General features: G+C 36.8%; 1 protein-coding gene across 1 annotated transcript in view; it reads left to right on the top strand.

The window, feature by feature from the left end:
* The first annotated feature begins 1,272 nt into the window (after positions 1-1,272).
* Positions 1,273-25,735, top strand: part of LOC103518383 (zinc finger protein SNAI3-like) — a 59,781-nt gene continuing 35,318 nt past the window's right edge. The window contains exon 1 of the mRNA XM_026830019.1: positions 1,273-1,548. Coding sequence (XP_026685820.1) covers positions 1,299-1,548 — 250 coding nt within the window. The 5' untranslated portion in view covers positions 1,273-1,298. The remainder of the gene's footprint in view (positions 1,549-25,735) is intronic.

Here is a 25,735-nt window from a genome sequence, read left to right as displayed (position 1 = left end):
TAAAGGTCCGGACATCTTTGGGACACGGTGATGACTTCACACACTTAGGAAGATCTTGGGAAACAGTGAAGCCTGATAACATCCGCATTGTCCCTTTTTGACTACTTCTAAGCGACTACGACTGTAGGTTTGGCAAAGAGTGACTTTTACAGCCTATTAGCACAAGAAGAAAAGAATTCCAAGTTATCAGCCTTTTTAAAACCTGCTCTGTTCTTTCGACTTTATCGCTTGAGTTTAAATTTCCCATGGTCTTTTGTACAAGCGCCCTTTGATCGACAAAATACCAGGGAGATAAAAATCAAATAACACACTGTTTTTCGATCTCCAAAGTTGAATACGATGCGGTTGCAGCAAAGGCTGACAGCATGAAATATGAGGTTAAGAATTAATTGCTATCAAGATAGATATCATAGTGCAAAAATAATAATTAGTACAACACTCTCGTACAATATAGAATCTACCTATTTACCTGTATACAGCTGTAAGCTACACGCTCCAGGTATACCTTACACACACTATTACAGCGTATATACCTACCCCATTTCCTTTATTATATTTTTCTAAAATAAAAATAAATAAAGCATTTGTTGATAACTACCAGCGCTCTGGTGCAACACGTTACGGCATGGAGATTTTCGCATTTCGAAAGTTAGAAGGGGTGAAAGAAAAAATGTGCTAAAGGGGGGTTTCGAAGGGGTGTTTGTAAACCACTATATAAGCACCCTCCAGCTATGAAGAGGCTTCAAAACCGCACGAGCCAGAGGAACGAGCGCTTCGGATAACGCCGAGTGTCTTTTCTTTTTTCTCCTTTTTTCTTCTATCTTTTTTTCTTTCTTTTCTTTTTTCTAAACTTGTTTATGTTTTTTCTCTAATTTAATTCAAACTCAAAACTAATTTAAATAATTATCTACTCAATTTAACCACTTCAATCTTGTGTCGTTCTTCTTCCTCAAAATAAAAAACTAATAAAAAATTTCGTCTTCCGTCTTCACTAAAAAATCTCGGAACTTTAAAACTCTAACATCTCTCAATTTTCTTCTTAAATCTTCGGGAATTTTTTTCGTCCTTAAAAAAATATAAAATCGTCGACTTTTCCACCCCCGTCAACTGATCGACACAATTTCTCACCTAAAAAAATCTCGGAACTTTAAAACTCTAACATCTCTCAATTTTCTTCTTAAATCTTCGGGAATTTTTTTCGTCCTTAAAAAAAATATAAAATCGTCGACTTTTCCATCCCGGCAACTGATCGACACAATTTCCCACACCCCGGATGACGAAATATTTGTTCGTAAAAAATGCCCCGATGTCTTATGGCAAAAAAGTGGAAAGCTTACCCCTGGAATTCCACCGAAGGAGATGCGGTCAATCCTAAGTCCGAACTTCAAGATGAAGAGGAAGAAGAAGAAATCGACGTGGTGACGGTGACTGGCGGGGGCAACAGCCACGTGTGGGGGCCCTCGAGCCCCACAGCGGGGACAACGGCCCCTAGCCCCCCTCCCTTACACCCCCCGTCCGATAGCGGACATTTGACTTTGCTTTATAATGGTGAGTTCTCATTGGTCATTATTAAAATAATTTACAAATAAGTTATTAAAGGCTATAACATCAGATTACTAAAAAAACACTAGAAAGCCGAATCAGAAGGCAACAAGTAAACAATGAAGAATTAGGTAATCACGTTTGTAAACATGAGATTTTAACTTAAAAACACCTTCGGAAATTGGGAAAAATAGGACAATTTTTAAAGTCAATGAGTCCAAGAAAAGTGATCCAAAAATTCGGGAATGAAATCGGCATCTGTCGAGAAATTCTTGAATGACGGTTCTACATTACAAATTTATACCCTAAAACTATTTCGAGAGTACCTACCTACTTATGTATGGTAATTTCTATGAAGAATAATTAGTGGAAAAATTTCTAATGCAAGGAATATGACAATATTGAGAGCTTTCACGTGGTAGTTTTGACACATCCACTAACAATAAAATTCGTATGGAAATGATATAGGTAAATGTTATAAATAAAATGATGATGTTTACTAGTGCTTATCTATTTTTACAAAATTAATACAAATACTTAATATGCATTTCTACAAAGGCTTTTTACTGTCATACCACTACTGTAGTTTTTATCATTTCCCATGCAAATAATCGCATATAAAGGGTACCTATATCAAAATTGGAATAATTTAATTAAAAACCATGCCTATTCCTTGACTGACAAAGCACAATGATAAAAGATGAAAAGGTATCATTTGCATTCCGTGCATACCAAAGGAAATTAAATCAAACATTAATAATTTATGTAGTTACTGAAGTTGGATGATATTTTTTTGAATAATGGAAGAAATTTCTACTTGCATTTATTTGCAAATGTCATCAGTTCATTAGTAATGGTTTTAGATCTTTTTAAAGATTATGTGTTCAAATGGTAGAAAAGGAGAAGGATTTCATGATGGTTTAAGAACTCTTACCTCACTCAGTGGATTACCATTTTCATTTCAAGCAGAAAATAGAAAGTAAAAAAGCAAGTCAGCACCATTATTGCTTTCTCTTTAAAAATCCAGTGTACCACCTTACCTACCTTTTGAATCTACATAAATTATTCAAAACCCGACTGCCGAATTGAATAATGGAAGAAATTTCTACTTGCATTTATTTGCAAATGTCATCAGTTCATTAGTAATGGTTTTAGATCTTTTTAAAGATTATGATTGTGTTCAAATGGTAGAAAAGGAGAAGGATTTCTTAAACCAGAACTCTTACCTCACTCAGTGGATTACCATTTTCATTTCAAGCAGAAAAAAAGCAAGTCAGCAGCATTATTGCTTTCTCTTTCAAAATCCAGTGTACTACCTACCTACCTTTTGAATCTACATAAATTATTCAAAACCCGACTGCCGAAAAAAAGCAAAAATAAATGTGGGCAGGTGGGCCAATAAATGGTACGTTTTTTAGGTGGGCGAATAAATGGTACACTTACCCTAATTGCTGAAAAGGATGAATAGGGTAAGTGTACCATTTATTCGCCCACCTAAATGACTGCCGAAAAAAAAAGCAGGCCTTAGATTAAGTCCACGCTCTTCTGTTTCTATTCAAAATTATTATCATTACTCCGAAAACCCTATTCACAAGCGAAAGCATAACCTTCTCAAAAGCATTCCGACCCTAATCATTACTTTCAAATTAGGGAAAAAATATTAAACTTTCCCGAAAAGGCAACTATTAATTATTATACTCGTAAAGAAAAGAAAAAAAATTAAGACCTTTTCTTTTCGCTTCTTTCTCGTGCAGTTTAAGGTAAGAATTTTCGAAAAATTAAAAGTTGAAAGAAGAAAATCTTGATAAATGACTTTTGTTGTATGAATGAAGGCAAAAAATTCAATTTAACAAAATCCGGAGGGGTAGGGAGGAGATCTAGACGTAGGAGATAAATGACTTTTGTTGTATGAATGAAGGCAAAAAATTCAATTTAACAAAATCCGGAGGGGTAGGGAGGAGATCTAGACGTACTTCAGATTTGGATTTTTCACAACTTTTTACGTAGGAATCGACCTTTTATTCATAATTTTTACCCAACTGCAACTGCTCCATTCTATGAAAAGAACGCAATTTAAACTTCAAGGATAAGGACTCTTCTCTCGAGTCTCGTTTCCTATTCTTGCATTGGAGTATAATTAGGAGCCTTAAACTTTCCGCTGGTTCTCTATAAATAGGGTAAGTGTACCATTTTAAACTTCAAGGATAAGGACTCTTCTCTCGAGTCTCGTTTCCTATTCTTGCATTGGAGTATAATTAGGAGCCTTAAACTTTCCGCTGGATCTCTATAAATAATCGCTGAAAAGGATGAATAATTTCTTGGAGGGTTTCAGCAGTCATTATAAGTTCTGTGGGTCAACTTGATAAGGAGAACCAAAAAGGCAGATATATTTTGCAGAAATATATCTGCCTTTTTGGTTCTCCTTATCAAGGATGAATAATTCCCCTAAAGTCTAATATTACAGTTTGTTTATATCTTCCTACACTCTTGCACTTGATTTAGGAATACATAAGCTACTCTGTCACTCTTGAAGGATCGCCAGATCTAAGTACTTGTGTATAGGTTTCTACCATTTTTCTCCCCTGAGAGTTATTTACCAATGCATTGGAAACAAGTAGGTCTGACGATTCTAAAAAAGTTACCATTTAGACTTAGGTAGGTAACATTGCAATATTTTACTATTTCCGATTTAGACCGCTAGAATGGACACAAAAGTCCCTACGATACGACACAAAAGTCTATTAGTTTCAAAGTTTCATGTATTTCAACTCAAAACAAATTGTTTACATGTTACAAGCACAAAATAAAAATAGAAAATCTAAAATAAAAATTAAAAAGAGTTTTTACTTATTTCTAGTAACCAGATAACAGTCATCTGATGGGTAACGGGGGTTTGTGAGGACATCAGGCACATTCTAGGCCACTAAATCGGAATCGGAACACGTCAGGAATTCATCCCTCGAATAGAATGCCTTTTTATACAGGTATTTCTCGAGGTAGGATTTAAATGCTCTTGGAGGTAAGTTTCTGATCGCGACAGGGAGTTTGTTAAAATAAAGAACACCAATGTTAGTTTCGTGGGTCGTGGTATTCTGTTTCCACAACCAAAGTTTTCCTCTGCGTATCATAAACAAGGGGAACAGGCCTGTATCGGCTTAATTAACTTTTAGGTGCGAGCTTTCCTACTTAATATGGAGGGAAAATCATACGCCATTAAAATCTATACGGGGATCTTCACTGTGCGGTTTTTCTTCGCAAAACTTTGCACGTATGGTTTTATGGAGCTTTCGTTTAGACAGGGTGTCTCAAGAAAAACGGAAGATTGTGGAACTTCAAGATACTTCTTTTTTTTAAAAAAAAAAAAAAATCTTTGTCAATAGAATGGTTAAACAAAAACGCTGCTCTAGTCTCCTTGGTTGAAACGATCATCAATTTGACACCACCTGCGTTGCTGTACAAAAATTAGTGGAGATGACAAAAACTCTTTTTATTACTCAGTTATATTTAAATCTGAACTGGACGCACTTTTTCAAGATCCAATTTCATCAAAAGAAAGGGCTCAAAGACTGCTATCGAACCAGTGTTATACAAAAACTGTAGTCATAAAAACAAAAATTAGAAAAATAAATGTGGGCAGGTGGGCCAATAAATGGTACGTTTTTTAGGTGGGCGAATAAATGGTACATTTACCCTAATTCCCCTAAAGTCTATTACAGTTTGTTTATCTCTTCCTACACTCTTGCACTTGATTTAGGAATACATAAGCTACTCTGTCACTCTTGAAGGATCGCCAGATCTAAGTATTTGTTTATAGGTTTCTACCATTTTTCTCCCCTGAGAGTTATTTACCAATGCATTGGAAACAAGTACCTAGGTCTGACGATTCTATAAAAGTTACCATCTACCCTTAGGTAGGTAACATTGCAATATTTTACTATTTCCCATTTAGACCGCTAGAATGGACACAAAAGTCCCTACGATACGACACAAAAGTCTGATGGTTTCGTCGGTCGTGGCATTCCATTTCCACAACCAAAGTTTTCCTCTGCGTATCATAAACAAGGGGAACAGGCCTGTATCGGCTTAATTAACTTTTAGGTGCGAGCTTTCCTACTTAATACGGAGGGAAAATCATACGCCATTAAAACCTATACGGGGATCTTCACTGTGCGGTTTTTCTTCGCAAAACTTTGCACGTATGGTTTTATGGAGCTTTCGTTTAGACAGGGTGTCTCAAAAAAACCGAAGATTGTGGAACTTCAAAACTCTTCTTTTCACAAAAAAAAAAAAAAAAATCTTTGTCAATAGAATGGTTAACAAAAACGCTGCTCTAGTCTCCTTGGTTGAAACGATCATCAAGTTGACACCACCTGCGTTGCTGTACAAAAATTAGTGGAGATGACAAAAACTCTTTTTATTACGCAGTTATATTAGCACTTTACACAAATAGTGGAGATGTCAATAACACTTCTTCGTGCTCAATGATTAATATACCTACTATGGCTTTACCAATAATTAGTTATTAGTGGATACATATAATTATGTCAAGATCACTCAATGATGTTAGATCTTTACACAAAAATAGTGGAGATGTCAACAGCACTTCTTGTGACTATGGCTTTTCAGAAATTTTATATTAGCACTTTACACAAATAGTGGAGATGTCAATAACACTTCTTCGTGCTCAATGATTAATATACCTACTATGGCTTTACCAATTAGTTATTAGTGGATACTTAATTAAGTCAAGATCACTCAATGATGTTATATCTTTACACAAATAGTGGAGATGTCAACAGCACTCCTTGTGACTATGGCTTTTCAGAAATCAGTGGAGATGACAATATTACTTTTTAAAATCTCGATTTCAAACAGACCAATTGGTTTGAATGATTTGAATTTTGAATACCTACATTGGGTTGACCACCCTGTATAATTTGTGCTTTTAAACTGTGATGCCTCTTCATTTAAGGTCGGATGGGTTAATGAAAATAAAAGACCAACACTTTCCTCGGCTATAAATTAAAATTAACCTATTTTGTGTTCAGTGGGCTGTAAATTAGCTGATATATCAATTTAGATTTATACCCGACCCATACTCCATATTCACTCCTCCTTCTGCATTTCATTTTCTGTCTATTCCTGTTTCACTTTGATATTTCCTCTCCTTTCAGTACTCTCTCTATCTCTCTCACTCTTTCTCCTTCTCTCTCCTTTTCGTCTATCTTTTTGGGGAAATATCAACAGCCTCATGCAGGAATCGCTGCGCTGTTTCAAATATGTTAGTGTTTTACTGTTTTAATTAACTGTCTACTTAGTAGCTATTAGCCTTTGTTTTTTTTTAGGGGTACATGTCACACAAGAGTTGATAACCCTTGGTTTCAATGGTGAGCTCAGTAGGTATAAGCTCTTCAATACCCGTCTCCATCATTCTTCTCCTCCTGAATTGCAGCATCATCCTAGACCAGACTGTAAATCTACTGTTGCTCTGCATCAGAAAAGAGAAAGATAATGAGATATTAGAACAGAAAAGAAAGGAAGAAATATAGAGAGAACAGGAAGAATTCAAGATAGGTAAAAACAGAAGGGAGAGATAGAGAGAGAGAGAGAGAGAGAGATAGAGAGAGGAAGAGGAAGGGAGAAATAAACAAGAGAGAAATGGAAGAATTAACTCAAGCAACAAGTTCGCTTGATATTTTTCAAATTGGGATTTCCTCATTCTACCTTCATTCCTTCCCTCTCTTCCCCTCCTTCTTCCCATTCGTCTTGCACCTTTGCTTTTGCTTCATCATCATTTTCTCGTTCCATACACATCACACTCCTCCCTCTCTTCCTTCTTCTCCAATGTGCTTCCTATCTCCCTCTTTGTAACCTCTTTTTCCCTTGGCTCATTTCTCTCTCTTTTCCTCTCTGCTTCCTCCCTTCCTTCTTCTCCTCTCTGCTTTTTTACTTCCTCTTTTTTCCCTACCTCATTTCTCTCTCTTTTCCTCTCTGCTTTCTTTTCTATCAGTCGGTGAAATTATTTTCCCTCATTTCTGAATTATCTGGAGCAGTACGAGCCTGTAGGTAGTTTAGTCTGGTGATATTTTTTCCCTTTTTCTCAAATTTCTCTCTCTCTCCCTCTCTATCTCTGAATTCAGCCCAAAAAAACCAAATAGGTACCTATGGGAAGTAGATACCTACCTAATTTTACTCCCTTCTTCCATATTCTTCTCTTCTTTCTGCAAAGTCCTCTTTGTCTTATCTTTCTCCTTATTGTCAACCCTACCAATAACCAATAGATCTGTCAGTACTTATATCCTGTTATTAACAATGCTTTTCATTTCGCTATAAAAACAACATCCGCAAGTGGTTGCAGAAATTTTAGCAGATATTCGCATTATATTGACAGCGAAAAAGTTTTTCTTATTCTTCAATTTTTTATGGAAAATATAAATTTTCTACTGATTAACAATGGAGCGGGGGGAAAAAGTTTTCATTTATTTCCCATGGTCTTCCCCTTCCCTCTTATTTCAATATTTTCTCCCTTCTTCTCCCTTTTCCCCTCCTCTTATTTCAATATTTTCCTCTTCATCTTCGTCTTCCTCTTCCCCTTATCCTTCTTCTTCTTGTTCTTCTCCTCCTCCTTCCTTCTACTTCTTCTTTTTCTGAACTTTTGTTTTTGTTTGTTTTTCTATTTTTTTTTCTTTCAATCATCTCCATTATCCTATTCGGTTTTCAAGAGGATTCAAAAGAGATAATAAATAGATAGGAAAGGCAGGGTGAAAGCTATTGAAGAAACAAGCTGAACAGATAAGAAGTACCTAAGTAGGTCCTTATTTATATTTCTTAACAATCACTTTTGGATTGGTATACTTGGTAGCTTTTTTGGTAGCACTGAATTAAGTATAATAATTACATTATGGTTGACCTGTAGATAGTGTTACAAACTAAAATTCAGTGGTCGTCCAGTGAAAATTAAAATATTGATAAGGAAAAAATACTCCTTTTCCCCATTACGATATGTATAAGGAACCGATTCTAATGATAAAATGTTGAATCTACCAATTCTACCACCGGTATAGTTCCATCACGAATTGTTGCATTCAACGAGGAATTATAGCTGGATTTTAAACAGGCTCGAAGGTCGAAGTCGAAATATTCAGTTTTCATTCTATCCAATCTATCCTCACTTTCTATGATGAGAAGATGAGACACAAATAAAGGAAAAATGCGAAAAACTTCTACATTTTTCTGCCCTTTTGAAATTCTCCTATCTTGTTTTAACCCACCGAGGACTTCATTTCCTTGCTATCTTTATAGTTTCCAAGAGTTTATTTAAACTTTTTCTCACAAGATTTTGTAAACATCAACAGGTTAAAATACATAAAGTTAATGGTTTTCTTTTCAGTTCAGGCTCTCTCTCTCTCTCTCTCTCTCTCTCTCTCTCTCTCTCTCTTTCCCTCCCTCTCTCTCTGTCTATCCCTTCTCGTTGTCCACATCTTTATCTTTATAAATCTTTCTCTCTCTCTCTCTCTCTCTCTCTCTCTCTCTCTCTCTCTCTCTCTCATAACTACCTATCCCAGCAACGACAGAGAAAATGGCCGGCCACCTATTTTCCATGTCAATCCGCGTCCAATTCCACTTCCGGGACCTCATGCGTCACCCTGAACAATAAAAAATAAATTTTATATAAACACCCTGTATAATTTATATACATTGTTAGCAACCTACAATGTACACAATAGAAGTATTTTTTGACATGTTGCACATTCATTCGGGTTGGTACATCCAGGTACTATTGTAATCAAATATTGAGCTGGAAAAACGAAAAAGAAATAGAAGGAAGGGATGTTGAAATATCCTAAAAACCTGCGATAGGTAAATGTTTTTGTCTAATGTACGTAGGTCTTGAATTCAGTTTTATGAAGTCGTGTAAATAGAACTTAACTTTGGGTAGTGGGATGCTTTTTCTAAAATGTGGTCCTAAAATATCCTCTTGGTAGTCTTTTTTGCCCCTTAGTGGTTTCGCCAAAACGTTAAATCTAAATTTTAGTAACATCCTAATACTCTTTGCTACATAGCATCTGTTTAGTCATCACGGGCCTAGTTCGTAGGTCCGGTTTCAATCAGCAGCAGGGTAGAGATTTCTTCAGCTGTTTGAATTTCAAGGTGCAGTTCAGCCTCATAAGGACAGTTGAGAAGCTAACATTGTAGAGTGCAGATTTGTAGAGACATTAGGTGTAGAATTGTAGATTGAAGATTGATGATAGGCAATTATCGAGGGACAGCCGGACAGAGCTCTAGCCTTGTATTTCACCAAATGCCTAGATTTTATGGTTCGGCTACGGTTCACATCTCTATTCCTGATAATGACGTCACATTTTGTCACCAATCCCCATTTTCCTTGAACGTCCAGTGAGGTGACCTCCTCTCCCGATAATGCTGAAATATTGCAGGGACCTCCATTACGGAGGGATCAAGGGAAGGGTATACCTGCTACACATTATAAGGTATCAGTAGCACCTTTTTTTTCAGTCCCTTTTTTATTGCTTCTAAACGTAATTTTTCATACCTTTTCCCTTTTCGTTCCTTTCTCATACACACCATTTTTTTTCTTTTTCCTCTCTTTTCTCTGCTAAGGTCAGACGTAACTCCATTATTCCGTCATAAATTGCAACAACTTTTTTACACATTTCGAATGAAGAAGAAGACAGGAAAGAAGAAGAACTAAAAGAAGGAGTCAAAGGAGAAGTAAAAGAAGACAACGAAGTAGGAAGAGAAGAAGTAAAAGAAGACAAAGAAGTAGGAAGAAGAAGGAGAAGGAGAAGAAGAAGAAGACGAAGTAGAAGAAGGAGACGATGAAGGGGAAAATCGCAGGTGACGACGAACAAGAATGAAGAAAATCGTTTTAAATGGAAGAAAATGGTGTGCTATATATTTTTGAAAAGTAAAATAAATTTTCTAATACATATAGAGAGGGGTTTGAAAAATGGTTCTCTACTTCTCTATCCCAGCTTTGCCCTGGCATTGGCAGGACCAGGAGAGTAGGAGCTAGAAGCGTCAGTTCAATATTTCATACTTTACTCGAGTTTCTCCTTTTTCCTTCTTACAGGATATCTTAGGATCGCAGTTTAACGTGAAACAGGGTGTTTGTGTATCGGGGATGGGGTGTTCGAGGGCATTCGTTCGGAAAAACATGTAAAATTGTGGATCAAATTTATCCTTTATTGCAAATTTCCACTCACATGTAGAGAGAGATTTTGTCCTTTCTGTCAATCCATTCATAGAAAAATCTACTCGTTTTAGGTATTGCCTGTTTTAAAAACCATATCTTTTGAAGTTTTCAAAGAGTTCTTTTTAATTAAAATTAGTAAAACCAAGAACCATTAATGTGTTGGTCAAAATTCCCATTTGCGCCTTAAAATTCCCATTTACCTACGCCTTACGCCTTGATTTTCACACGGTTACGTCATTATCTAACGTGTGTTACAGGCGTAAGTTCGAGTCACTTACGACAACCCGAAGTAACATTGATACAAACGTGGATAGGTTTCAAAGAGGATCGATTTGCCAAAGCACGCTATAATCCCCCCCGACTATTTTACGGGCGAACTTTTAATCCTCAATGAAGCAACACTGCTGAATGCGGTTTTACTCGAATACGGGGTGGTTCCGTGTCACAAATTTATGTTAGACATCCTATCTCCTATAACTTATTATCTAATTGTTTAGGATAACAAAGAACACAACATTTCGTCTATGATATAGACGAAACTTAAGTTGGGTATGTTAAAATTAAGTGAATCCTAGTCATAATTAACCGTAGTATTTTATTAAGTGCCAAAGCACGCTATAATCCCCCCCGACTATTTTACGGGCGAACTTTTAATCCTCAATGAAGCAACACTGCTGAATGCGGTTTTACTTGAATACGGGGTGGTTCCATGTCACAAACTTATGTTAGACATCCTATCTCCTATAACTTATTATCCAATTGTTTAGGATAACAAAAAACACAACATTTCGTCTATGATATAGACGAAACTTAAGTTGGGTATGTTAAAATTAAGTGAATCCTAGTCATAAATAACGCTAGTATTTTATTAAATTTGCCTTTTCTAGAGGGCAGTAAACCTTGTTTATCCTGATCAAACTAGGGCTGAGAAGCCTAGGAGTAAAAGCTCCTTGGTTCAACATTTTCAGTAATCAGAGAGGTCTTATATTTACCTACAAGTATATGTACATAGTATTGGGATTTGCAGGTCTATAAAATATAGGACAAGGAAAGTAAATAGAAGTATATAATTGTAAGATTTGACCTCGTACAAACAAACACACACAATACTTTTTACTCTTCGTGTCCCCATTGACCGATGACTGTGTCAGATATTCCTCTTCTAGTGTTCTGCAACTTGGATCGCTGCATCATTTGCTAGCAAACAAACACCCATACGAACAGAGTTCTCAAAGATATAAATATTGTAAGTTTTTCGCCTTTCCTACCCTGTATATTTGGCAAGGGGTATTTTAGTTCATCCTATTAATGCAGTACTTTTCACTCGATACTGTTTCATTGTTTTATCCAGTACAGGAAAAAAAAGTTTATCCTTTTTGTGTAGCTCATAATAATGATAATAATAAGATAAAACTTTGAAACATTGCGAGCAAATTAAAACTTCGCAAACTTTCTTCTCTCCAGGAATAAAAAGGAGAAGTTAACAAAAGGGAAAGAATTGGAGAAAAAATTTATAGAGAAAAGTTGATCGTTTGCGAATTTTTTTGTAAAATTTTTAAATTCGAATTGGCTTCCTTGTTGGGGCTTTATTGTTTGGTGAGGTGTTTTTGTGAGGTCAGCATTAGCACGTGGCCGACGAGACGTGCCGGTCCCCGCCCCAGTTTAGATAACGAACATGCTAGAGGTTGTGAGGACAAAGCGGTGCAAAGTCGTAGAATTATTCTTGGTTTGTAGGTATTTGTTTTGTTTTCTAATCTGATGGTTAAGCTAAAAGCAGATAATTTCAATAGGACTATATTCACATCTGCTGTTCAAATCACTCCAATGATCCCATCTCTGTAATAGTCTCTGTAAAATATTTGAGATTCCTTTGAAAGTACTTTCACTGAACTCATTGGACCTACAAGGATTTTGGACTCGGCCTTTGGCTGACTGAAAATCGGGCATTCTCGTAGATTAGGTAAACTGAAACTTGGCCTGGCACACTGCCGTGTGCCTGAATTTATGTATGGAGGTTATACTTCCTCTGTAAAATATTTGAGATTCCTTTGAAAGTACTTTCACTGAACTCATTGGACCTACAAGGATTTTGGACTCGGCCTTTGGCTGACTAAAAATCGGGCATTCTCGTAGATTAGGTAAACTGAAACTTGGCCTGGCGCACTGCCGTGTGCCTGAATTTATGTATGAAGGTTATATTTGGTCGCAATGACCTTCAGTCTAAATAACTCTGCAGCCGAGTGCAGCCTACACACATTGCAGCCTTCACACTGCATAGTTTACGTCATTTTTTTAATTATTCCAACGCGGTTCGACATTTCACACCCTATAAACCTTTCATACACGCCATTCGACGATGGCATCTCAGAAAATGGCAAGGATGACAAGGCGGAAAGCTCCGGGAAAGCAAACTTTAAATTGCAATAAAATTCCACTTAGAAAATTTATGGCAATTTAAATGCCACTCAAGAACCCGAAGCACGGGAGAGGCGAGATGCAAAAATAATGGTAATGTGCTACCTATACGTTCTGTGTTGGCCTCTTCAGTGCAACATGCGTGCTTTTATCACCAGTAAAATAACAGCACGAAAAGCTGACATCATCATCTTTCAGTGCAACATGATGTCATTATTTTTTCTAGCGAAGAGTTTTCCACGTTTTGTCCTCGGTTATTAGAAGATCTCATCGTCATGTTTCTCCTGTCCTGTCCTTCTTTCTTCGCTTTCGGGACGATAAGACCTTGGCTGCTAAAACCATAACTGCTGCAGTTACAGTTATCCTGAATAGGTCCGCCTGTCAGGACTACCTGATGAGCACACACACTATCAGGTAGACCTGTTCAGACACACCTGTCAGGTCTACCTGATAGTGAGTGCTAAGATTTACATAAATATAGGTATTTTCGATACTATACTAGACTGAAGAGTCCAGTGTGCTTGGAATCAGCAAGTGAAGTATGCTGAGTGCTGACACCTGAGGACGCCGTAAAAACAAATGCTGCTTCAGTGAAGAGAGTAGGGAAGTGTGTACCAGCGATATAGGTACCTATTTATGTGTACCAGCGAATAACACCTACCTACCATCCTACTGTGCTTGGAATCAGCAAGTGAAGTATGCTGAGTGCTGACACCTGAGGACGCCGTAAAAACAAATGCTGCTTCAGTGAAGAGAGTAGGAAAGTGTGAAGTGTGTACCAGCGATATAGGTACCTATTTATGTGTACCGGCGAATAACACCTACCTACCATCCTACTATAATAGCTATTAGGGAATAGAATAAAGCCTTGTTTGTCCAGCCCGAATAAAGGTCCGTTTGTCACTAGTCATTACTGAAAAGTCCCTTTGTCAGGAGTGAAAAGTTCCTTTCTTATGGTAGTCATATCAACAGAGTATGTATCTAACTTGCTTGTTTTTTGTTTGTTTCAGGTATGTATCATTCATTGATCCACTTTTGCAATTGGTTCCTTAGTCAAACAGTCGTCATGACTTTGTCCTTTATTTGGTAAGACCAGTAAATCCATGTCCTCAAAAAGAAAAACTACACATATAGCTAGGGTTAAGAAATTTTAATATGTATGAGGTGGATTTTAAATTGAAGTATTTTATCAATATTATACCCGTTTGCGAAATTAAATTTTAATCTTGTTTAATGAGGTAATTCAGTATGGCGACTCCATTAGTCTGGATCTACATAGATAGCTAAGGGCGATAGCACGAATGCACCAGATCACTTAAGCAACGTTGTGCCTAATTTGTATCCGGATGGGTGACCAAACGGGGAATTGCTGGCTGTTCCCGGCCTCACTCATCAAGCTTTATTTGAATTGTAGTTTTGTCATCTCCACTATTATTTTTAGGTATATAGGTAGTTCAATATGATTTGAATTGTAATTTCGGAATCTCCACTAAAAGAGTGTATTTCTTTGAATGGTAGTTTTGTCATCTCCACCATTATACATAGTTCAATATGATTTGAATTGTAATTTCGGAATCTCCACCAAAAGAGTGTATTTCTTTGAATGGTAGTTTTGTCATCTCCACCACAATAGCTCAGTTACCTATTTGAATGTTAGTTATTTTAAGTTCACGGTTATTTAAATAGTAATGTTCACACTTATTTGAATAGAGAGTTCACAGTTATATTCGAAAAGTAATGAGAAAAAGTACAAATTATTCGCCTCCTGATTAAAAGTATATTTTTCTCCCATTCAATGTTGAAATGACTGATAACATTTTTTTCTAATAGTAGGCGAACTCTTTTATATGCCATTTTTTATGTCGACCCCGCTGTTTAGTGTTTGTATATCAATTTTATGAGCAGACGATTGAGTATAGATGGAGTTTGATCTGTTGGTTTGGTCTGTGACTTCTGTCTGATCTATTGATGCATCTAAATTTTCATTTATTTATTTATTAAGACTCATTCTTGATTATCATTCAATGTACACAAATTTAGTTGTTTAGTACAAGAAATTTTACAAACAAAGGACGAAATTATTGCCTAAGGCAATCTCTGCCATTTATAATACCTAATTGTATTTCTTCAGTTTTGCATTTTCAAGAACATTTAGGAATAAGTATTCAATTGCTTGGACCATTCATTACCTGCTTCAGAGCATTAGAATCCACCTAAAAAGCTTTCCAACAGCGAAAGCACTCATTTTTGCACCAGACAATAAAGCCAACTGCAATAATACAGCATAACATGACATTTCCCTCCTACATGCTCATTTTAATTGCAAAAAAGCTCATCAGAAAATGAGCTCTGAACTTTCAGAAAAAAAAAATGCTGACAATAATATTAAATTGACATTCAAATGGCTGAAATGGCTCATTAGGAGATTTACCCCTCTCTCCTGGCTGGCTTTGGTACAAAATTAAGGGTAGGGTGGGGGAAGGGTGACTCTCTTATATTGGTTTAGGGACTTAGGGTAAATGTTGCATGTAGTTAGGGTCCCTTTTGCTACTTCCTAAGTTCCTGTAATACCCTTTGTCGGCCATTAAGTTTTTTATCAATCGCCGCGCCGTTGGAAAACTTGGTATTGCATTTCCCCTACTTTTTCTAACAATCCTAGAAGACGAGTTTGTTTAATGTACAGTAAAATAGCAATGCCAAGCTCAACAGTTTTAGAAGAGATACATAATTATTTTTAGTAGTGAATTGAAGCTCCTTAAAGGGGGAAAAATATAAAAAAAGAAGCTGATTTGAAGCGACCAGTGCAGCGGCTATGGATCTCCACTACATATTGAAGGCCGAAAATTCAGAAAGCACAAATTGGAAAGAAACCTGTTTGCGAAAAAAACCTGTCAAAAGTCAAGACCACCCCAATCCGTCCGCGGTCAGTGAAAAGGTCACGAGAAACATAGCAACACAAGAGGGGTTTCGACTCTAATGTCGCTTTTTCCTGGCAAGTTTCAGAGGTTTCAAATGAGATGAGGAATACTATTGTTGTCCTGGAGTCCCTCTTTCTTGATGAATCCCCATGGAAATCCTAGGCCTGAACAAACACTATGTCCTGCAGGGACTTACAATTTAAATGCCACTCAAGAACCCGAAGCACGGGAGAGGCGAGATGCAAAAATAATGGTAATGTGCTACCTATACGTTCTGTGTTGGACTCTTCAGTGCAACATGCGTGCTTTTAACACCAGTAAAATAACAGCATGAAAAGCTGACGACGGCATCATCATTCAGTATAACATGATTTAATTACTTCTAGCGAAGAGTTTTCCACGTTTTGTCCTCGGTTATTAAAAGATCTTATCGTCATGTTTCTCCTGTCCTGTCTTCCTTCTTCGCTTTCGGGACGATAAGACCTTGACTGCTAAATCTATAACTGCTGCAGTTACAGTTACCCTGAATAGGTCCGCCTGTCAGGACTACCTGGTGAGCACACACACTATGTAAGATTTACATAGTTTGTGAGGTCAGCATTAGCACGTGGCCGACGAGACGTGCCGGTCCCCGCCCCAGTTTAGATAACGAACATGCTAGAGGTTGTGAGGATAAAGCGGTGCAAAGTCGTAGAATTATTCTTGGTTTGTAGTTTGTAGGTATTTGTTTTGTTTTCTAATCTGATGGTTGAGCTAAAAGCAGATAGGTAATTTCAATAGGACTATATTCACATCTGCCGTTCAAGTCACTCCAATGATCTCTAATAACTAGTTGGTTTTAGCTTTTTTTTTTTTTTTTTTTTTTTTTTTTTTTTTTTTTTTTTTTTTTTTTTTTTTAGGGGTACATGTCACACAAGAGTTGATAACCCTTGGTTTCAATGGTGAGCTCAGTAGAAGCTCTTCAATGCCCTTCTCCATCATTTTTTTCCTCCTGAATTGCAGCATCATCCTAGACCAGACTGTAAATCTACTGTTGCTTTGCATCAGAAAGGAGAAAGATAATGAGATATTAGAACAGAAAAGAAAGGCAGAAATATAGAGAAGAAATATAGAGAGAACAGGAAGAATTCAAGATTGGTAAAAACAGAAGGGAGAGAGAGAGAGGAAGAGGAAGGGAGAAATAAACAAGAGAGAAATGGAAGAATTAACTCAAGCAACAAGTTCGCTTGATATTTTTCAAATTGGGATTTCCTCATTCTACCTTCATTTCTTCCCTCTCTTCCTCTCCTTCTTCCCATTCGTCTTGCACCTTTGCTTGTGCTTCATCATCATTTTCTCGTTCCATACACATCACACTCCTCCCTCTCTTCCTTCTTCTCCTATGTGCTTCCTCTCTCCCTCTTTGTAACCTCTTTTTCCCTTAGCTCATTTCTCTCTCTTTACCTCTCTGCTTCCTTTTACCCTCTTCCTTCTTCTTCTTCTTCTCTCCTCTTCCGTTCTTCCTCTTTTTAACCTCTTTTTTCCCCCTAGCTCATTTCTCTCTCTTTTCCTCTCTGCTTTCTTTTCTTTCTAGTCGGTGAAATTATTTTCCCTCATTTCTGGATTATCTGGAGCAGTACGAGTCAGTAGGTAGTTTAGTCTGGTGATATTTTTTCCCTTTTTCTCAAATTTCTCTCTCTCTCTCTATCTCTGAATTCAGCCCAAAAAACCAAATACCTATGGGAAGTAGATACCTAATTTTACTCCCTTCTTCCATATTCTTCTCTTCTTTCTGCAAAGTCCTCCTTGTCTTATCTTTCTCCTTATTGTCAACCCTACCAATAACCAATAGATCTGTCAGTACTTATATCCTGTTATTAACAATGCTTTTCATTTCGCTATAAAAACAACATCCGCAACTGGTTGCAGAAATATAAGCAGATATTCGCATTATATTGATAGCGAAAAAGTTTTTCTTATTCTTCAATTTTTTATGGAAAATATAAATTTTCTACTGATTAACAATGGAGCGGAGGGAAAAAGTTTTCATTTATTTCCCATGGTCTTCCCCTTCCCTCTTATTTCAATATTTTTTCCCTTCTTCTCCCTTTTCCCATTCTCTTATTTCAATATTTTCCTCTTCATCTTCGTCTTCCTCTCCCCCTTATCCTTCTTCTTCTTGTTCTTCTCCTCCTCCTTCCTTCTACTTCTTGTTTTTCTGAACTTTTGTTTTTGTTTGTTTTTCTATTTTTTTTTTCTTTCAATCATCTCCATTATCCTATTCGGTTTTCAAGAGGATTCAAGAGATAATAAATAGATTAGGTAAAGCAGGGTGAAAGCTATTGAAGAAACAAGCTGAATAGATAAGGAGTACCTAAGTAGGTCCTTATTAATTTATATTTCTTAACAATCACTTTTGGATTGGTACCTACTTGGTAGCTTTTTTGGTAACATTGAATTAAGTATAATAATTACATTATGGTTGACCTGTAGATAGTCCTTGGTTCAACATTTTCAGTAATCAGAGAGGTCTTATATTTACCTACAAGTATATGTACATAGTATTGGGATTTGCAGGTCTATAATATATAGGACAAGGAAAGTAAATAGAAGTACATAATCTTAAGATTTGACCTCGTATAAACAAACACGCACTTACAATACTTTTTACTCTTCGTGTCCCCATTGACCGATGACTGTGTCAAATATTCCTCTTCCAGTATTCTGCAACTTGGATTGCTGCATCATTTGCTAGCAAACAAACACCCATTCGAACAGAGTTCTCAAAGATATAAATATTGTAAGGTTTTCGCCTTTCCTACCCTGTATATTTGGCAAGGGGTATTTTAGTTCATCCTATTAATGCAGTACTTTTCACTCGATACTGTTTCATTGTTTTAATACGGCCATTCTCTCCACCAGCGTAATGTACGAGGTGGATTTTAAATTGAAGTATTTTATCAATATTATACCCGTTTGCGAAATTAAATTTTAATCTTGTTTAATGAGGTAATGCAGTATGGCGACTCCATTAGTCTGGATACTTTTGATCTAAATAGATAGCTAAGGGCGATAGCACGAATGCACCAGATCACTTAAGCAACGTTGTGCCTGATTTGTATCCGGATGGGTGACCAAATGGGGAATTGCATGCTGCTGGCTGTTCCCGGCCTCACTCATCAAGCTTTATGTGAATTGTAGTTTTGTCATCTCCACCATTATACATATATATACTCCTGGACAAAATTAGCGCACACCTTGAAAATTTCCAAATATTTTGTTGTTGCCTGTATTTGAAACACTAAACACTAAAGCCTTCTCCACACGCGCTCACGTCCATCCGGAGACTGCAAGTAATGTGCATTATTCATAAAACTTGTAAACATACCAATATTAACCCTCGGTCACCAGGGGTCAAGTAAACCTGAAAAGTTTAAGGTGTGCGCTAATTTTGTCCAGGAGCATAGTTTCACAATAATTACGTACTTCCCCGCCGTCACTGTTAATGCGTTAATGTTTCCTGGTTCCAAATGGCATGCTTTTTGAAGTAACTAATGTTGATGATTCCGTCACGGTTTTTGGTAACGGTTGGGCTCCAGTTGTATTTCCAGATTGAAGAGGCCTTTATTTCGAAATGATATTTGGAGAAATCGTAATTTGTACATGGATGGACATATTGTGGAGTCCTTTTAATTGTAAGGATTATTTACCTTTTTTTCTAATAATTTAGTAATATGTCAGACAGTATCCTACATATTTATGTCTACATAGATTGTTAATTTATTATACCTGCTAACAACAAGATGACTGATTTATCAGTAAAAAAAATCTACTTAACTCTCTCAAAGTAAGGTGGACGAAATTGAAGGGGGTTAAAAAATATGATCAAATTGCGAAAAAAAGCAGTTTTTCTCCAGTACAGGAATTATGGTAGTCATATCAACAGAGTATGTATCTAACTTGCTTGTTTTTTGTTTGTTTCAGGTATGTATCATTCATTGATCCACTTTTGCGATTGGTTCCTTAGTCACAAAGTCGTCATGACTTTGTCCTTTATTTGGTAAGACCAGTAAATCCATGTCCTCAAAAAGAAAAACTACATATAGCTAGGGTTGAGAAATTTTAAATGCCTATTTATGTTATAATATCTACTTAATTACCCAAAGAGCCATCAACAGATTCCCTCGTACATCAAAATATTCCCCATTTTAGTGGATGTGCCAAAATCAGAAATCTTCGATCGATCACAGTCCTATGTATGAATGTAGAAGACACAAACACAAATATGTAGGTACAGTGTCATTTGATTTGACATAACTTTTTCCTCGACACCAAAGATACAACACAGGCCAGGAGTTAATATTTTTACTGACAATAAACTTGCTCTCCAGTTTACGACAATTTTTCCATTCCATCTGGTGCCAAAATCAGAAATCTTCGATCGATCACAGTCCTATGTATGAATGTAGAAGACACAAACACAAATATGTAGGTACAGTGTCATTTAATTTGACATAACTTTTCCTCGACACCAAAGATACAACACAGGCCAGAAGTTAATATTTTTACTGACAATAAACTTGCTTGCCGGTTTACGACAATTTTTCCATTCCATCTATGTGTCTGTACGGTAGGCGAACTCTTTTATATGCCATTTTTTATGTCGACCCCGCTGTTTAGTGTTTGTATATCAATTTTATGAGCAGACGATTGAGTATTGATGGAGTTTGATCTGTTGGTTTGGTCTGTGACTTCTGTCTGATCTATTGATGCATCTAAATTTTCATTTATTTATTAAGACTCATTCTTGATTATCATTCAATGTACACAAGTTTAGTTGTTTAGTACAAGAAATATTACAAACAAAGGACGAAATCATTGCCCAAGGCAATCTCTGCCATTTATAATAATTTATTGTATTTCTTCAGTTTTGCATTTTCAAGAACATTTAGGAATAAGTATTCAATTGCATGGACCATTCATTACCTGCTTCAGAGCATTTTAGAATCCACCTAAAAAGCTTTCCAACAGCGAAAGCACTCATTATTGTATCAGACAATAAAGCCAACTGCAATAATACAGCATAACATGACATTTCCCTCCTACATGCTCATTTTAATTGCAAAAAGCTCATCAGAGAATGAGCTCTGAACTTTCAGAAAAAAGAAAAATGCTGACAATAATATTAAATTGACCTTCAAATGGCTGAAATGGCTCATTAGGAGATTTACCCCTCTCTCCTGGCTGGCTTTGGTACAAAATTAAGGGTAGGGTGGGGGAAGGGTGACTCTCTTATATTGGTTTAGGGACTTAGGGTAAATGTTGCATGTAGTTAGGGTCCCTTTTGCTACTTCCTAAGTTCCTGTAATACCCTTTTTTTATCAATCGCCGCGCCGTTGGAAAACTTGGTATCGCATTTCCTCTACTTTTTCTAACAATCCTAGAAGACGAGTTTGTTTACTGTACAGTAAAATAGCAATGCCAAGCTCAACAGTTTTAGAATAGATACATAATTATTTTTAGTAGTGAAATGAAGCTCCTTAAAGGGGGAAAAATATAAAAAAGAAGCTGATTTGAAGCGACCAGTGCAGCGGCTATGGATCTCCACTACATATTGAAGGCCGAAAATTCAGAGAGCACAAATTGGAAAGAAACCTGTTTGCGAAAAAAAACCTGTCAAAAGTCAAGACCACCCCAATCCGTCCGCAGTCAGTGAAAAGGTCACGAGAAACATAGCAACACAAGAGGGGTTTCGACTCTAACGTCGCTTTTTCCTGGCAAGTTCAATATGATTTGAATTGTAATTTCGGAATCTCCACCAAAAGAGTGTATTTCTTTGAATGGTAGTTTTGTCATCTCCACCACAATAGCTGTTATTTTAAGTTCACGGTTCTTTAAATAGTAATGTTCACACTTACATATTTGAATAGAGAGTTCACAGTTATATTCGAATAGTAATGAGAAAAAATACAAATTATTCGCCTCCTGATTAAAAGTATATTTTTCTCCCATTCAATGTTGACAACATTTCTAATATTCATTAAGGGAGGAAGGTACCCGTTATTACTTACCGTATGAATGTTAGAATTTCACAAAGCTTACAATTTACAGCTTTCTCTCGCCCGACCTTTTCCATATTAAATCTAAAATCATTGCCTGTGTAAAATATAAATTTGCTCCATACATAAAAAATGTAATTGAAAAGGAGAAAATGGAGAGAAATGGAGGAAAAGGAAGACCTTTTCCATATTAAATCTAAAATCATTGCCTGTGTAAAATATAAATTTGCTCCATACATAAAAAATGTAATTGAAAAGGAGAAAACGGAGAGAAATGGAGGAAAAGGAAAAAAAGAAGCAGACAGAAAAGTACATTTTTCATTTGAAAAAATCCCACTTTCAAGCCTTTGTAGAGAAGGTAATAAATACTTCTTTGATTAAAATTGTTGAAAAAAAAGAAAAGGTTTGATTAAAAAGCGACCTAGCTCGCTATCGGATTTGTACTGTGTCATTTATTTCACCTAACGTTATTCAAAGACCGAGGAGAAAAGTGATACAAGTCGTAAAAGGCACAATTCGTAATTTCGTAGAAACGGAATATGTACCTATCAGGAGTTCCAACCAAATAAAATTATTGGTACCTACCTAGATCTAAAGTTTATCATACAGGTAGTCCAAATTTAAAGGTCGTTGAAGTTAAACAACACTAAAAAAAAGAAAAGGTTTGATTAAAAAGCGACCTAGCTCGCTATCGGATTTGTACTGTGTCATTTATTTCACCTAACGTTATTCAAAGGCCGAGGAGAAAAGTGATACAAGTCGTAAAAGGCACAATTCGTAATTTCGTAGAAACGGAATATGTACTTAACAGGAGTTCCAACCAAATTATTGGTACCTAGATCTATAGTTTATCATACAGGTAGTCCAATTTTAAAGGTCGTTGAAGTTAAACAACACCGAGCTAGGTGAGAATCTGACAAGTTTTTACGTTTTTGAATTTATGTGTTGGAATGTTAGGTATTTTCCTCACTGAGGCTCAATAATTCTTGGTAGACGTGTTTTTTAAAAAGATGATTTACCTTCCAAATTCTGAAGATTTTCAGCATAAAAATCACAACAATTTGTCGGTTTGGACCATTTAAGTATTTTAAGTCATTCGAAATGTATGTTCCGCACTATGAATGAATTTCTTTTGCCCCAGTTCCTTACCCATTTCTCTCCATGTAGCATTACTCTTGGCAGGGTCTGATATGTTATTGTAAAAAAAAGAAAAAAATCCAAACACCGAGCTAGGTGAGAATCTGACAAGTTTTTACGTTTTTGAATTTATGTGTTGGAATGTTAGGTATTTTCCTCACTGAGGCTCAACTTGGTAGACGTGTTTTTTAAAGAGATGATTTACCTTCCAAATTCCGAAGATTTTCAGCAAAAAAATCACAATAATTTGTCGGTTTGGACCATTTAAGTATTTTAAGTCATTCGAAATGTCTTTTCCGCACTATGAATTTCTTTTGCCCCAGTTCCTTACCCATTTCTCTCCATGTATCATACTCTTGGCAGGGTCTGATATGTTATTGTAAAAAAAAGAAAAAAATCCGATCATTAATTCCCTGTCAAAGTTTTCTTCTTTAATAAAAAGGCCGCGCTTCCGTCGATTTCGAGGGCACCCCGCTTTCTTTTTCATTTAATTTTTATATGAAAAACTTTTGTGAAAACTTTCAACAAGTAATTTTTCATTTTTTTCTCTCCTCCCTATCCGTCATTATCTGTACCTCCCCTCCTTGAACTGATCAATTTACAGAGGATGTGGGAGGAAAATCCTTTGAATTCCCCTCCTCTGGTTCTTCAAGGATCCAATCATTAATTCCCTGTCAAAGTTTTCTTCTTTAATAAAAAGGCCGCGCTTCCGTCGATTTCGAGGGCACCCCGCTTTCTTTTTTCATTTAATTTTTATATGAAAAACTTTTGTGAAAACTTTCAACAAGTAATTTTTCATTTTTTTTCTCTCCTCCCTATCCGTCATTATCTGTACCTCCCCTTCTTGAACTGATCAATTTACAGAGGATGTGGGAGGAAAATCCTTTGAATTCCCCTCCTCTGGTTCTTCAAGCGGGGATTTCACAATAATTACGTACTTCCCCGCCGTCACTGTTAATGCGTTAATGTTTCCTGGTTCCAAATGGCATGCTTTTTGAAGTAACTAATGTCATTGGTTCCGTCACAGTTTTTGGTAACGGTTGGATTCCAGTTGTATTTCCAGATTGAAGGGGCCTTTATTTCGAAATGATATTTGGAGAAATCGTGGTTTGTACATGGATGGACATATTGTGGAGTCCTTTTAATTGTAAGGATTATTTACCTTTTTTTCTAATAATTTAGTAATATGTCAGACAGTATCCTACATATTATTTTATGTCTACATAGATTGTTAATTTTATTATACCTGCTAACAACAAGATGACTGATTTATCAGTAAAAAAAATCTACTTAACTCTCTCAAAGTAAGGTGGACGAAATCGAAGGGGGTTAAAAAATATGATCAAATTGCGAAAAAAAGCAGTTTTTCTCCAGTACAGGCTGGCAAGTTTCAGAGGTTTCAAATGAGATGAGGAATAGTATTGTTGTCCTGGAGTCCCTCTTTCTTGATGAATCCCCATGGAAATCCCCAAGGCCTGAACAAACACTATGTCCTGCAGGGACTTAGAAGGGGAGGAAGAGTAGGGGAGGGGGATAAATAGAGAAATCGGGGGGAGAGGCAGGGACTTTCAGGAAGGGTGGGGGTAGGAATAGATGGTAGGAGAGGAGAGAGGGAGAGATAGAGTAGGGATCTCTCCCAGAGAAGGTGGGGGCGAAGGATAGGGGATGAGAGAGAGAGAGAGAGAGAGAGAGAGATAGAAAGACAGGGAAGAATGGAATTTGGAAGGGACAGTGGTGAGAAAGAGAGAGAGAGAGAGAGAGAGAGAGAGAGAGGGACGGGGCAGATTGAAATGGGAAGGGGCAGTGGTTAGAAAAAGACGGAAAGAGGGAAGATAGGGAGAGAAAGAGGATGGAATGAAATAACCTCCATTGGGGATGGTGGTAGGAGAAGAAAGAGAAAAAGAGGCAAAGGAGGAAGAATGAGAGGGGATAGGACAGAGGAATGACATAGAAAGACAGGCAGAAGAGGAGAAAAGAGATAGATGATCCGAGGAGCCTCAGGAACTTAGGGGAGGGGAAGATAACTGATGGAGGGAAGAAAGGAAGGAGGGGGGGTAAAAGGAGGGAGAATTTGGAGGGAATGTTTCTTGTTAGAGATCAGGAGGAGGTGGAGGTATTAAAATGAAAAGGGGGGGGGGGGGGATAGGGGGCCAAGTAGAAAAGGGACGGGACATTTATTTGAGGAGGGGTGAAACTACTTGTTAGGTATTTAAATTGCACGGTGTGAGGGGAAAAGTGGAGGGTAAAATAAAGGATACGCAAGGGAGAGGGAAGAAAGAAGGAGAGGAGGGGAAACAAGCCTAATTTGGACAATATGTGAGGGAATTTTCTACTTTCCCCCCCTCTTGAACGTTTTCGAAGAGGGAGAAAGGGGAAAGAACATGATCGAATGTAATGCCTACTTTGTGTCTTGAATAATTTCGTATTGTGTTGATCTTTTCCAGTGGCGTAGCGTGTATGTATGGCGT

Source organism: Diaphorina citri, unplaced genomic scaffold, assembly GCF_000475195.1.
Source record: "Diaphorina citri unplaced genomic scaffold, Diaci psyllid genome assembly version 1.1 scaffold60, whole genome shotgun sequence".
Lineage (NCBI taxonomy): Eukaryota > Metazoa > Arthropoda > Insecta > Hemiptera > Psyllidae > Diaphorina > Diaphorina citri.
The sequence above is the reverse complement of the archived record's forward strand: the minus strand, read 5'-3'. Positions and strand labels throughout refer to the sequence as shown.